General features: G+C 40.4%; 2 protein-coding genes across 8 annotated transcripts in view; one reads left to right on the forward strand and one right to left on the reverse strand.

The window, feature by feature from the left end:
• Window positions 1-515: 515 nt before the first annotated feature.
• LOC141084927 (fish-egg lectin-like) lies at window positions 516-4,975 on the forward strand. The gene is made up of 4 exons (XM_073569873.1): window positions 516-562; window positions 1,219-1,454; window positions 2,731-3,064; window positions 4,765-4,975. Exons 1-4 carry the CDS (start codon window positions 516-518, stop codon window positions 4,910-4,912), a joined length of 765 nt encoding a protein of 254 aa, XP_073425974.1. The 3' UTR covers window positions 4,913-4,975.
• An 828-nt stretch (window positions 4,976-5,803) lies between these two features.
• The window catches only part of CD79A (CD79a molecule), a 69,566-nt gene continuing 61,218 nt past the window's right edge, over window positions 5,804-14,151 (reverse strand). For 6 of the 7 annotated variants that reach the window (XM_073570711.1, XM_073570707.1, XM_073570710.1 and 3 more), the window contains exons 4-5: window positions 8,204-8,266; window positions 5,804-7,662 (exon numbers count right to left, since the gene is read on the reverse strand). In XM_073570711.1, the coding sequence (XP_073426812.1) occupies window positions 7,549-7,662; window positions 8,204-8,266 (177 nt within the window). In that variant the 3' untranslated portion in view covers window positions 5,804-7,548. Of the gene's footprint in view, window positions 7,663-8,203; window positions 8,267-9,676; window positions 11,947-14,151 lie in introns of those variants that run through there. The other variant, XM_073570706.1, reaches the window with a different exon arrangement.

The following is a 14,151-nucleotide window of genomic DNA, read 5'->3' on the forward strand; positions in this document are numbered from 1 at the left end:
TATGCACATCAGAGTGTACATTTGTTCTGTCTGCATCATTACAGTCTATGGACCCGTTGGCGCATACTTCCGGATCCTGTTTTGGTTAGCGATTCAGACGTATGACCTGACGGGCTACTGAACGCAATACGAAAGCTCTCTTATTTAGGTGGGCCAGTCGACCCTTAATTCTTTTTCCTTTCTGTGACTAGTTTTGGCCCATTGTTTTATTTAGCTAAAACTCCGCATTCTACACAGTTGTGAGCAGAAAGGAACTCTCCGCTCGAACAGTATAAAGGAGATATTACGGGAGTCTCTTTTGACTCTCTATACAGTATATCACCCTGGGGTAAATAATCTTTGCTATGCTACTTTACACTTACTTACAAATCAGAAAGGGCACAAAAAAGATGATCGTTATCTCCTTCCTTGTACTTCTGGCCAATAGTGAGGGGACTGCAGTGTAAGGAGGGGTCTTATATAAGCAGTATTGAGTCTTGTAGCTCGGACATTCCCTGACTCCATCTCTGGTCACCATGAGCTTCATCCTTGGTCTGATCCTGTTGTCTGCAGGAGCCTCAGCTGTAAATGCCAGTAAGACCTTCTTCTTCTTCTATCATATATCTTCCTCCAGCTGTGATACCTATAGAAGCAGACTTGTCCTAGTTTTATGGGGGGTGTATACATTAAGAGCTTTTGAAACTTTATTCCAAATTTTTTGCGTGTTTTATATTCTTGCGTCATAGCTTCCAATTGCATTTGCACCTTTTTTGTCTACTTTTTTGTGTTTTTCGACCATTTTTCATTTTTGCCCTATTCCACTTTCACATTTGTTATTTTGTATTCGCAATTGTTGATGGGGAATTTGGGTTCCCAGATGTTCTCAACTTTTGATTCATGAATTATCTACATTTTTTGCACTCCGATCTAGCCCTGGAGTGATGGAATATTTTGCAACTTTTTAGTGGAACGTGTAACTTTTTTCACTAGAAAGGCTTAAAAAAGGTTTAAGACAAAAGAGCATTTTTGATTTGGTGCAGAATTCACAAACCGCATGTGCCATTTTGAAGAATTTGGTTAAAAAAAATCAATGACGAACACAAGACATTAAAAAGAAAAAATACTTAAAAAAAACCCTCAATAATAAAGCTGACCCATAGTGTTATATTTGGACTAAAATCATAAATCATGACATCATAATGCAAAAGTATTTTTTATCTTTTTTTCTTATTGTTATTTTGCTCCAGAATTTCAGTGTTTTCGAATTCCTGGAAATCTGAAACAGATCGATGCCGGTGCTGGACAAGTGTATGGCGTGAATGATGACGGAAACATCTTCTTCTTTGTTGATAACATCTGGCAACAAGTTCCCGGGCAGCTCGTCCATGTGTCGGTAGGACCCGCCGGAGTCTGGGGAGTCAATAATGCCAGTATTGTCTTCAAACTTCAAAACAATCAGTGGAAGTCTGTAACAGGTAAATTCGGGGTTCAGTCCATTGTCAACATACCTAAAGTGCCTTTGGCCAATTTGCTAATCCCATCGACTTTCTCTTTGGCTGCACATGTATGTGTAAACTGCTGCCAGAAAGATTATCTCCCCTGGGGAAAAAAGAATCCGGTAGTGAAACTCAATCCTGCTCAATTCTTTTCCCCAACATCATCTTTGGTGGAAGAGTTGACCGGCCTCCTGTACACATTAGATGATCAGCTAGTCCCAGCAAAATTGGAATCTCCAGTCAACAGCAATTTTATATGAAAAGGAGGCTGAAGCTTTGGGGTTGAGGTTCATTGATTTGGGGAACCTGTCTGAGATGGTTTAGTGTATCCTGCATTGAGCAGGGGTTCCCTTCCAAATCTAACATTCTATAATTCTGTGACCTTCTATCCCTATACCCAGGCATCTATATTACCAGCTCCTTGTTAGTCTAGCTAGCCTAAAGGGGTTCTCTCCTTTGGAAAATGTCTAGTTGTCAAAAAGGTCCCTTAACAAGATCGAAAAGTTTCCCCCTACTAGAACCCCAATAATCAGCAATAATTTCTTGGGAAATCTCAAAGTAAGTGCTCAATTTCTCTGCTTCACCATCTGTAATTTTAAGGGGTTATCGAGAATTTTGCTTATTTTACCCTAAGGGGCCAAGTAGTTACATGCAGATAGTTACTAAATACCTGCCCGGCACAAACTTCTGCTTGATCAGAGTAGTCCCGGGTGGACCATGGGTTCTGGTGGAGTCACGTCAACAGAGCAGCTTCTTCTCAGTCATGCCGATTGACAGCTGGCTTCCCGCAGCCTAACTGCGGGGAGCCGGTTTGCTATCATCATGAAGTCGATAGTGATGCCTTGTCTTTAGTGTATACCAGAAAAGGAAGAGCTGATGATTGTTGACATCGGGTCAAATGAACAGCAGAATTGCCAGAAGGGGTAGTCTGTGATGGCTTTGAGCCGGCATCGGGCAGAACAGGCAGATAGTTAGAAACTACCTGCCTTAGGGAAAAATAAGCAAAGTCTTGGCTAACCCCTTTAAGCAATACACAGTGTCCAATAAAATCAAGAGGTTGACCATGTAATTCACTTTGGCTAAGAAATGAGGATCTTAAAAAAAGATCTAACCTCTTCCGCATAGGGTGACTGGACTACTTCAAGTCACTGAGTCTCAACCTTGTGCAACATCCGATGGTAACAATGCTGTACACATATGTAGTTGTCCTGTAGCCTCTATAATTGCTGCTTTCTTCCATTGTTGATATCTTCAGGACTCTTGAAGCAGGTGGACGCCGGCGGTAATATATTCCTGAGTGGAGTGGACAACCAGAATTGCGTCTTTTGCTTGACGCAGAGTTGTACTTCTTCAAAAGCTTCAATGGTGACATTCACCAAGCTGGATGGCAGCCTGAAATATTACAGCTGTGGACCTTCCGGTTGCTGGGGTGTTAATAGAGGAAACGATATCTTTTTTCGCCAAAATGTGACCCCCGATGTATGCGAAGGAAGTCAATGGCAGCAGATTGATGGCAAACTCATAAAGTTGGAGGTCGGCACAGATGGATCGGTCTATGGAGTCAATCATCTAGGAACAGCTTTCAGAAGGTAAGGGCGTGACGCACTAATTTCTGAGTAAGTACCATGTTTTGCCCCGTTAGACTGAGCTGCTGCAGCTTCTATTTCTATTAATCTAGATTTAAAATTTTGAAATTGTCTTCCCATTATTAGCTCATATGAATGATTCATAAGAGAACCCAAAACCTGCTGGAGTGGAGTAGTCGCCCATTGGTCACACAAATATGTTGTGCCCTAGGGGAGCTAGTTAATGACCATAAAACCTCTAAAACAGACTTGGGCAAAGTGCGGCCCAAAGGCCGGACTGGAATAGTCAAATGGCCTGACGTGCAGGTTGCACTTTCCCCAGGTCTGTTTAAGGGGGGATTTACGGTCATTAACCTCTGGCTGATCCAGTCTGAGCCAATGACTGACACAGACGAAACAGTGGCTGCACCATGCCCGTCCACTGCAACATCTCGATATCAATGGTTTACACAGATATTGGTGAATATGTTGGTGGAGGATGGAGCCACTGGCTCCTTCTTCCACCAATCAGTATGTGCGACTGAGACTGCTGACCTGAGACTGGAGCAGAGTGCCAGTGGAACGGGAGAGAGATAATGTGTATATGTGGGATGTGTGCTTGTATATAGGAAGCTATGTGAGGGCCCATACTGTATATAAGGGCTATGTGAGGGCTAATACTATATAGAGAGAGGCTATGTGGGGGCTCTTACTGTATATATGAGGCTATATGGGGGTTCATACTGTATATAAAGGCTTTGTGGGGCTCATACTTTATACAAGGGGCTATGTGGAGGTTCATACTGTATATAGAAGGCTATGTGGGGGCTCACACTGTATTTAGGAGGCTATGTGGGTGCTCATACTGCATATAGGGGGCAATGGGGGGCTCATACTGTATATAGGAGGCTATGTAGGGGCTCAAACTGTATTCAGGAGGCTATGTGAGGGCTTATGCTGTATATATGTGGCTATATGGGGCTCATGCAGTATATAGAGGTTTTGTGGGGCTCCTAATGTATACATTGGGCTATGTAGAGGCTCATACTGTATTTAACAGGCTATGTGGGGCTCATACTGTATTTAGGAGGACATGTGGGGGCTCATACTGTATTTACTAGGCTATTTGGGGCTCATACAGTATTTAGAAAGGTATGAGGAGGCTCACACTGTATATATGAGGCCATGTGGGAGATAATACTATATATGAAGGCTATGTGGGACTCATAATATATACAGGGGACTATGAGGAGTCTCATACTCTCGTACTATATATAAAAGGCTATCTGGGGCTAATACTGTATATGGGAGGCTATGTGGGTGCTCATATTGTATTTAGGAGGCTACGTTGTGGCTCATACTGTATATATGAGGCTATATGGGGGCTCATACTGTATATGGAGGTTATGTGGGACTCATACTGTATACAGGGGGCTAATTGGAGGCTCATACTGTATATTAGAGGCAATTTGGGGTTCATACTGTAATTAGGAAGCTATGTGGAGGCTCCTAATATATACAGGGGGTTACATGGGGGATAATACTGTATATAGGAGGCTATGAGGGGCTAATACTGTATATAGGAGGCTATGTGAGGGCTTATACTGTATATAGTTTACTATGTGGAGTAAAATTAATTGCCCACCCCTGCCTTAGAATATTTGTTTCCTGTTTCATTAGACTGTTTTGCTCCATATCTTTACCATTGCAAATCTTTCTTCTAGGGAAGGTATCTCTGCCATGACCCCAACTGGCACATCATGGAGTCCTCTAGATTTCTCTTTTAAATACAAGCATGTCACTTACGATGCCGGACTCCTGTGGCTTCTGACTGAAACCGGAGTCATTCACAGGTGCTATAATGAAAACTAAAACGACCTCAATAAAACTGAAAAAAAAAAATAACAGTGTATTTTTTAGGTTATCAAATAGAAATCCGGGTTCAAATATCTTCTTTTAAAAAAAAACTTTTCAGTAAATTTCAATAAAGTTTCAGATAAAAAATGTTTGTTTTCTTACTTAGTGCACCACATCGAAACGGCAACATACGTAAAGGGATTTCCTCCCCAAAACAGTATGGCATATTCATAAGTGGCCCTCTCTTGCTAATATTAGGAGAGCGGAGATGCTCTGACCCTAGTCATCAGGTGGAGATTAAATATAAAGGTGGTCTATGAAAATTGCCTCCCTGAATGCTCAATGCTCCCCTGAATTGTTTCATGACCACATCAAAGTTCAGCTCAACTTTGATGTAGTGGTTATAAATCAGCACAGAGAAGCTCAGAAAAAGAATTACAAACTCTCTTTCAGAAGTAGCTCACTCACAGATTCCCAGCTAATTCATTTTTACAGTTACCAATATGTTGGAAAACAAAAGAGTATGTAGAAACAAAACTGCAAAATGTTTAATTAAACTTAATTGCAAAGATTATTCATAGCCCAAAATACATGCCTCTAAGTGAAAAAAAAAGTCCATTTTCTATAGGAGATGCCAGCATGATAAATGACACCTGGTAGGTAGGGAGGAGTGATGAGCAAGTTTGCTGGGATAAGGTGCTATCCGAGCATGCTGGAGTATCTTCGGTGTGCTCGAATACTATGTTCGAGTCCCCGCGGCTGCATGTCTCACGACTGTTCGACAGGCACAACACATGCAATGATTGCCTAACAAACAGGAAATCCCTGCATGTTTTGCGGCTGTCAAACAGTCATGAGACATGCAGCTGCGGGGACTCGAACATTGTATTTGAGCATGCTGAAGATACTCTACTAGCGCCCAAGCATGTTCAGATAACACCTTATCCCAGCATGTTCACTCATCACTAGTAGGGAGCACTGTCAAAGAGGTTTTGTACTGAGGCGCTTTAACTTACGCCCCAGAGCTAATAAAGAAATGCTAAAATAAAATCCTCATTTACAGATCTACACATACCAAGATGTCTGCTGATCAGAAAATAATCATATGGAGCCTTATGAAAAAAAAAATCTCTAACCAAAGCCGCCACTAGAGGGAGCTTACCAGTCACAGGTGTATACAGATGTTCGCTTCTACTCATTGCTAAACCTGTCGACAGCAAGCTCCTGCTAGGCGAGGTTGTCAGCCGTCATTTTCAATTTCTGTTGGTTTTATTCCATTCGAAACATTTTTTTACCGCATTTTTAGCACTTACTCATTGCTTTCTATGGGTGAAAAAAACACTGCAAAAACATTGAAAGAATTGACAGGCTCCAGATTTCAAAAACGCTGCAGATTAAAAAAAAAACAAGTGCGTACATGAGATTTTGGAAAACTCGTAGCTTTTCCTGGTACTGTAAATTGCAGCTTCGAGTTTGCACAAAACAAGTTGAAAACAAAAAAAAACACTGCAATGTGTGAACGTAGCCCAAGTATTTGCTGCGTTTTTGTTGTGGGTTTTTTTTGTGCAGTTTTGCAACAAAAACTGAAAGATTTGATAGTACCAGCAGAGGGAATGTATGCACATACCCTCATGCTATGCTTAAACGTTACATTTTTGCTGATTTTTTTATACAAATTGAAAGCTGCTTCTTACAGTACCAGCACCCCCATTTATAAACTGTTTAAAGGGAGCCACGGTGTGACACTAGTCACTGCTAACGGACAAGCCGTGAGGCTTGGGTAGTAAAAGAAGCCAGATAACACAAAGAGGTATGACAAAGGCGTAGTCAGGTCACAGACCGAGGTCTGAATTCCAGGAAGGTTGTGGATCAAGACAAAGGTACTAGGCAAATGGATGGTCAGAGGCAAGGTGCAAGGTCCAAAGTCGGGCAACAAAGATTTCAGAAATCTCATGCACACGCTTTATTTTTCCTGAATAAATAGAAAAACTGCTGTGTTTTTGTTAAATCTGCAGCAAGTCAATTTGTCAACAATTTTTTTCACCTACAGAAAGTTTTGAGAAAGTGCAAAAACGCTTAGGTTTAAGTAATAAAGACACAACTAACTTTATTAAACATGCACTTAGTTACCCTCTGCTCAGATCACCAGTAAATCATCTGTAACTTATAAAGGGATCTTAGTAAGTATTCCATTTGCCTGCAGCGCCTCCGCAGGAGAAATGAAGTATTACACAAAATATATTCAAATTAATACAGTGAGTAATGCAGGACAGAACAGGTCCTCCAGATATTGTCAACTCCTACCAAGGGATGAAAACCCTAAATAGAGCCCCCTCTCCCCCCCCCACCCACCTATTAACCAAATGTAGATTTTACAACACTAATTTTTCATATTTGGACAAGCCCTTAAAGCTGCCAGTTTGGATCAATCCACTATTATAAGACTTTGCCGAATATTTTACAAATACTTCAAACTGGACAAGAGCATGTAACACGTCGATTGATACAAAAGTTGAGGAGGAGATCTGATGTTTGTGAAGATTCTACGCGATGAGATGATCTTGGTGCTAAAAACCCAATGGTTCTGATAGTTTTAGTTTTTCATCCATTATTTTTTTCCCACGTGGGACAGATTTCTCTTAATATCCTTCTCAAGGTTTCTCCAGTTGAATGTCTCCTGCTCGGAAGGTGCCCACATCTTCATAGGTGGCTTGTAGACCACGGGAGATGTCTTCATACAAGGAACAGTCCTCCAAGTTTAGTCCCTTTGAAAAGTCAGAGAAATCATCAGTAATGGAGTTTCCTCAAAGACCAATCCCTATGTAGATACATAAAGCGATATCCTCCCCTCAAACAGGTATCAGCCAACGTTCAATGTATCTACTAAAAATTTATCAATAAATAATTAATAATCGGCAAGAATATGTCCCCCGATGCAACTGATGTATAGCTGGGAGGCAGCTTTCTGCAGTAGAAAGCTTCCCACATTGCACTTTTTATACTAGGAGACAAGAGAATCCTCAAGCCCATCTCCTCTGCCTCCCACCTGCTGAAATTGAAGGTAGGGTTCCTAATTTCTTAGCCCAATGACTACAAGACTATCTTCTCCAACCAAGAAATATCAGTAAGTGAACTCTCAGAACAAACATGTTTAGTGTAGGAGACTTTTTAATGTCCCGTCTTGTAGTAACTAACACAGTATGGTCCCAACAATCGGGAAATTAAAACAGTCCATAGGTGCCAGGTACATTTTCAATCTTCAGTCTTGATCCATCAACCAATAATTACCACCTGACACAGTCTTACCTCATAAAGATTTTCTCCTTCGGCTTCTTTAAAAGACATTGAGTTCAGATTTTCGAAACGTTTCTGTTGGCAGAACATGTGAGACAATGAGACAATAAGGAAAAAATTGGACCATGAGCTGCTCAAAGAAACGTTGGTGGTCGATGGAGTGAAAAAAAAAACAATTATCATTTGTTGGCACCAAGAGCAAAAAAGAAAAACTGCAATATGATTAATTGCCCATGGTGCCCGGTGTAGCTCCATATTTACGGCACCCCCATTGAGAAGCGGTTTACAGGTGTGGCACTAGTCACTTATCACAGACAAGCCATGAGGCTCAAGTAGTCAAGAGGTCAGATACCAAGAGGGTTCCTCATAAACGAAAAGGTAAGATTCTAGGAAGGTAGTGGATCAAGACAAAGGGGCAAAACAAATGGATGGTCAGAGGCAAGGTCGGGCAGCAAAGATCAAATACAGGAACACAGAGGATGGAACAAGTGCACAACATTTGAGCAAAGTTACAACTGGCACACATTGTAGGCAGAGAGCCAGCTAAATAGCAGACACATGAAGGAAGCCCCGGCACTCCCCGGCCCTGATTGGATAGCTGAACTGTCACACACAGTGACAGTTCAGCATGCCCCAGCCTCATATTGGAGGGCTGAGCTGTCCAGCACCATACTGGCATGCCCCTGTCCTTGACTGTATGGCTGAACTGTCACTCGCTTCCAGACATACCGATAAGCAGAACTGTGACTCACGGTGCTCCTACGAGTGCGGTGTGCCTTTTATTTTCGTATCAACAGTAAACAATTATATTTTAATAGCTGGCAGCTTTTTTCAACTTTTTTTATGGTTTCTTAGATTTTAAAGGTTATCGTTTCTTTATTTAAAAATATATTTTTTCCATATCTCAAAAAAAAATGAAAAATTGAAATCTCCGGTAAATTTACTTGAACATTAGCAGCAGCTAACAGACTCCTCCCCTGTCTTTTGTATTGACGCATCTAATGAGCGTGTGCAAAAGTTATTGTAAAGTGAGGGGGAGCCTTGACCATCGTCTATTGTGATTGGTGGAGCCTGCATTATCAGCTGTGTGTAGAGGTGTCACCTGTTATTGTAATCCTGCCTCCGATGATAAGGAGTCTGCTGAAAACTCATCCTGAAAGGACAGAAAGTATGACTCTAAATAAGTTCTAGTGGCCAGTGTGAGAGTTGCAATTTTGATTACTAGTTTTGATTGTATCAAAGATTTAGTTACTCTTTAATGAAAGTCATGAGATTCTTTTTTTTCCTGAAACATTTTCTGTAGTATAAAGTTAAAGTGTAAAAAAAAGTTAAAAAAATTTCAAAGTATCATGGGCTAAATAAATGCTTATTTAAGATGTGATTTGATTGAGACAAGCTTCAAACGCCACCTAATAGACCTGATGGTTTTTGCTTTTATTTTGATGGAAATGACTCAGTGAGACACCATGGAAGAGAAAAGGTTTTATTGTTCGCTTTCTTCTCCAAAAAAAAAATATCACTCAGAAAAAACACATTTTTTATTTCTTTGTCATTGGTTACAAGTATAGATATCTAATGGAATATCTAGGCGTAAATATAAGGAAACAATAACGGTATATACTGTAAATTCACACAAGTCAGGAGCCACTTAAAAGGCGAGGATGACCCACATTATCCGTAATCTGATTAGCCCAATACAACGCCAACAACAAGCGATGATCGATCCTACAGAACACTGATCGGAGCTTGCAATGGTTCACTGTCGGCAGTACATTGCGGCAGTACATTGCCTGTTTACACCGGTGTGTGAACTGCAGAACTAAGATACTTGGAAGGATCCCTCACTGCTGTAGAGGTGTTATCAGTCATTGTACAGGAGGAGGAGGTGAGCTGTGACATCACCTATTGTGGATGGTGGATCCTGTGTTATCGACGGTATATACAGAGATGTTATCAGTCATTGTACAGGAGGAGGAGGTGAGCTGTAACATCACCTATTGTGAATGGTGGATTCTGTGTTATCTACTGTATACAGAGGTGTTATCAGTCATTGTACAGGAGGCGGTGAGCTGTGACATCACCTATTGTGGATGGTGGATCCTGTGTTATCTACTGTATATATAGAGGTGTTATCAGTCATTGTACAGGAAGAGGAGGTGAGCTGTGACATCACCTATTGTGAATGGTAGATCCTGTGTCATCTACTGTATATAGAGGTGTTATCAGTCATTGTACAGGAGGAGGTGAGCTGTGATATCACCTATTGTGGATGGTGAATACTGTGCTATCTTCTGTATATAGAGGTGTTATCGGTCATGCTACAGGAGGAGGTGAGCCGTAACATCACCTATTGTGGATGGTGGATCCTGTGTTATATACTGTATATAGAGGTGTTATCAGTCATTGTACAGGAGGAGGTGAGCTGTGACATCACCTATTGTGGATGGTGGATACTCTGTTATCTACTGTATATAGAGGTGTTATCGGTCATGCTACAGGAGGAGGTGAGCCGTAACATCACCTATTGTGGATGGTGGATCCTGTGTTATCTACTGTATATAGAGGTATTATCAGTCATTGTACAGGAGGAGGAGGTGAGCTGTAACATCACCTATTGTGAATGGTAGATCCTGTGTTATCTACTGTATATAAAGGTGTTATCAGTCATTGTACAGGAGGAGGAGGTGAGCAGTGACATCACCTATTGTGATGGTGGATCCTGTGTTATCTACTGTATATAGAGGTGTTATCAGTCATTGTACAGGATGATGAGGAGGAGGAGGTGAACTGTGACATCACCTACTGTGAATGGTGGATCCTGTGTTATCTACTGTATATAGAGGTGTTATCAGTCATTGTACAAAAAACAATCATTTGATCACAAAGTGTCTTACCAGTGATTGACTGTGGAGAAATCTAGATAGCACCACCACAGGACAAATAAGATATTACACAGGTACTGCGGAAATGTATTTACTGTCCATTTAATGCTTTAACATCTAAAGTGCTGCAGAATAAATAGCACTCTTTGTATGCGCTTTTGTTATGGCTTACAGTTGAAAGTCCTAAACTGGGTACCTCATCCTTGATTGACTATGAATTCCTATCCACCTCTGGGAACTTTTTAAACATTTTTTAGACTATTTGTGTCACTGCACACTCAACTTTAATTTGTCTGTGGACACAAATCAGCTGAGAACGTAGAAGGGAAAGATAAGAGTGTTAGAAACTCTCCCATTGGTCTTTGAAATTGAACTCACTGGTGGATTCTCAGTTAGCTCATTCTGCAGCCGGCAATAAACAATGCAACACCGCTGCTATAGAAGAAAAACTTGCCACATTTGAAATGAAACCCAATTACAAAATAGATTTTTAGCCAAAAGTACATGTTTATATAGAAGAAAAATGGTCTTGATAGGTGGACATCCCCTTTAATAGACAATTTAAAACGGAGTTTTATATACCAGGCAGTCCCCTACAGACCTTTCGGTGGTTCCTGACTTCAGACTTAAGGAAATGTGTTAAGTGATGAAAGCATTTGTAGGCTGGAGAGAGGGAGTCAGTTATGATGACTGGCAGGTAGAAAGCCGATAATGCTGCTATAATGCTCCTGCGCTGCTCTACATCGCTTTATGTGTCCCTTGGATGGTCAATAGCTCTACAGCAGACAGGGATGTGTAATCATTACTGCTGGCTTTGCCTGCCGTGGAGTACGCTTCCCATAAATGCTTGTGCACCTCAGCTTGATGACATCGCTACAAGACAGGAATTGGAAGAATTTTCTTAACATCATGAAAAAACTAAAGAGGGATCATTTATAATTTTTCTCATATAATGTAACATTTAGACATTTGCCTTAAGGCAGCTGCATAGACCATAGACACCTTTCTATGTGAGAGTGTTGTGGACATGCTCTGTGATCTGTGCAGAGATCACTGCGCAGGGAGGAAGAGGAGGTGAAGATAAACTATTGAGAATGGCGGATCCTGTGTTATAGATATATATAGGTATCACAATCCAGCCTGTGAGACTAATAGGATAACTACTGAGAAGTAATCTCTAAAGAAATTGCATTATATTAAGATTTTAGTGATGTGAAACAAAACCCAAAAAAGTAAAATAGTAAAAAAAAAGTGTTTAACATAAAAACATGAATTAATTAGTAGGACAATTTTTCAACCTTTATAGGAATATATGCATGCAGCGTCGGACTGGCCCACCGGGGAACCGGTGGATTCCCCGGTGGGCCCTGGCATCTGGTGGGCCCTGGCACCTGCAGGCATACAGGGCCAGCAGTTGCCTAGGGCCCCCGCTGCTCCAGGGGCCCCCAGCCAGTGGTGTGTCGCACACCATGCAGCTGCTATGGGGGCCCCTGCCAGCGGAGCAGCAGCGGGTGTCAGGAGGCAGGAGCCCCTGTCCCTGCTGCTAAAGAGAAATGAATATTCACTGCGAAGCAGTGAATCTCATTTCAGGTCTCCACCCCCCAGAGGCCCCGCCCCCAGCCAGTAAGCCGCTCTGCATCAGGGCCGGCGCCGCCCTCAGTCCTCTCTGCTCCTGGCTCACAGCCAGTGCGCGATGACGTCACTACATCGCGCACCCGCTGTGTGTCTGGCAGAGGGGGCAGCTCCTGACACTGAAGCCGGGATCAGCGTGGGAGCGAGGAGGAGAGGTGAGTATTGTGGTTTGTTTTTTTTTATATCTCTCGCTCTCTCTATCTGTCTCTCTCTCTCTCTATCTATCTCTATATCTCTATATATCTCTCTCTCTCTATCTCTCTTATATCTATCTATCTTTCTATCTCTATCTATTATCTATATCTATCTATTTCTATATCTATCTCTATCTATCGCTCTATCTTTATATCTATCTTTCTATCTCTATATCTATCTTACTCTATCTATCTCTATATCTATTATCTCTATATTTATTATCTATCTAGCTACCATCTATATCTATCTAACTTTATCTATATATATCTCTATCTAATATCTATATCTATCTCTATACCTATCTATTTATCTATCCATTATCTATCTCTATATCTTTTCTCTGTATCTATCTATCTCTATATCTATTTCTCTCGCTATCTATCGCTCTCTCTATATCTATCTCTATATCTATCTTTATATATCTATATATCTATATCTATTTCTCTCTATATCTATCTATATATCTCTATCTATCTCTATATCTATCTCTCTGTATATCTATCTATCGCTCTATCTCTATATCTATATATCTATCTATCTTTCTCTATCTATTTATCTCTATATCTTTTCTCTGTATCTATCTCTATATATATCTATTATCTCTATATCTATTTCTCTCTATATCTCTCTCTATATCTATCTATTTATCTCTATCTCTATATCCATCTCTCTGTATATCTATCTATCTTTCTATCTCTATATCTATCTTTCTCTATCTATCTATCTATATCTATTATCTATATCTATCTCTATCTATCGCTCTATATCTATATCTATCTTTCTATCTCTACATCTATCTCTATATCTGTCTTTCTATCTATCTCTATATCTATCTATTATGTCTATCTATCTAGCTATCTCTATTATCTATATCTACCTATCTCTATATCTTTCTGTCTTACTCTATCTCTATATCTATCTGTTATCTCTATATTTATTATCTATCTTTATCTATCTATCTCTATCTATTATCTATATCTATATCTATCTCTCTATCTATTTATCGATCTCTGTATCTATCTCTCTCTATATCTATCTCTCTCTATATCTACCGCTCTCTATCTCTATCTATCTTTATATCTATATCTATCTATATATCTATCTATTATCTCTATATCTATCTACCTATCTATCTCTATATCTATCTCTATATCTGTTTCTCTCTATATCTATCTCTATATCTCTCTATAGCTATCTATATATTATCTCTATATCTATCTATCTATATATTATCTCTATATCTATCTATCT

This window comes from Dendrobates tinctorius, unplaced genomic scaffold (assembly GCF_039654945.1).
Source record: "Dendrobates tinctorius isolate UK_male_01 unplaced genomic scaffold, ASM3965494v1 ptg000028l, whole genome shotgun sequence".
Taxonomy (NCBI): Eukaryota; Metazoa; Chordata; class Amphibia; order Anura; family Dendrobatidae; genus Dendrobates; species Dendrobates tinctorius.

Coding starts and splice junctions, on each gene's coding strand:
- LOC141084927 (XM_073569873.1), top strand. CDS start 516: ATGAGCTTCATCCTTGGTCTGATCCTGTTGTCTGCAGGAGCCTCAGC. Junction 563..1,218: donor TTGTCTGCAGGAGCCTCAGC/TGTAAATGCCAG, acceptor TTATTGTTATTT/TGCTCCAGAATTTCAGTGTT. Junction 1,455..2,730: donor TCAGTGGAAGTCTGTAACAG/GTAAATTCGGGG, acceptor TGATATCTTCAG/GACTCTTGAAGCAGGTGGAC.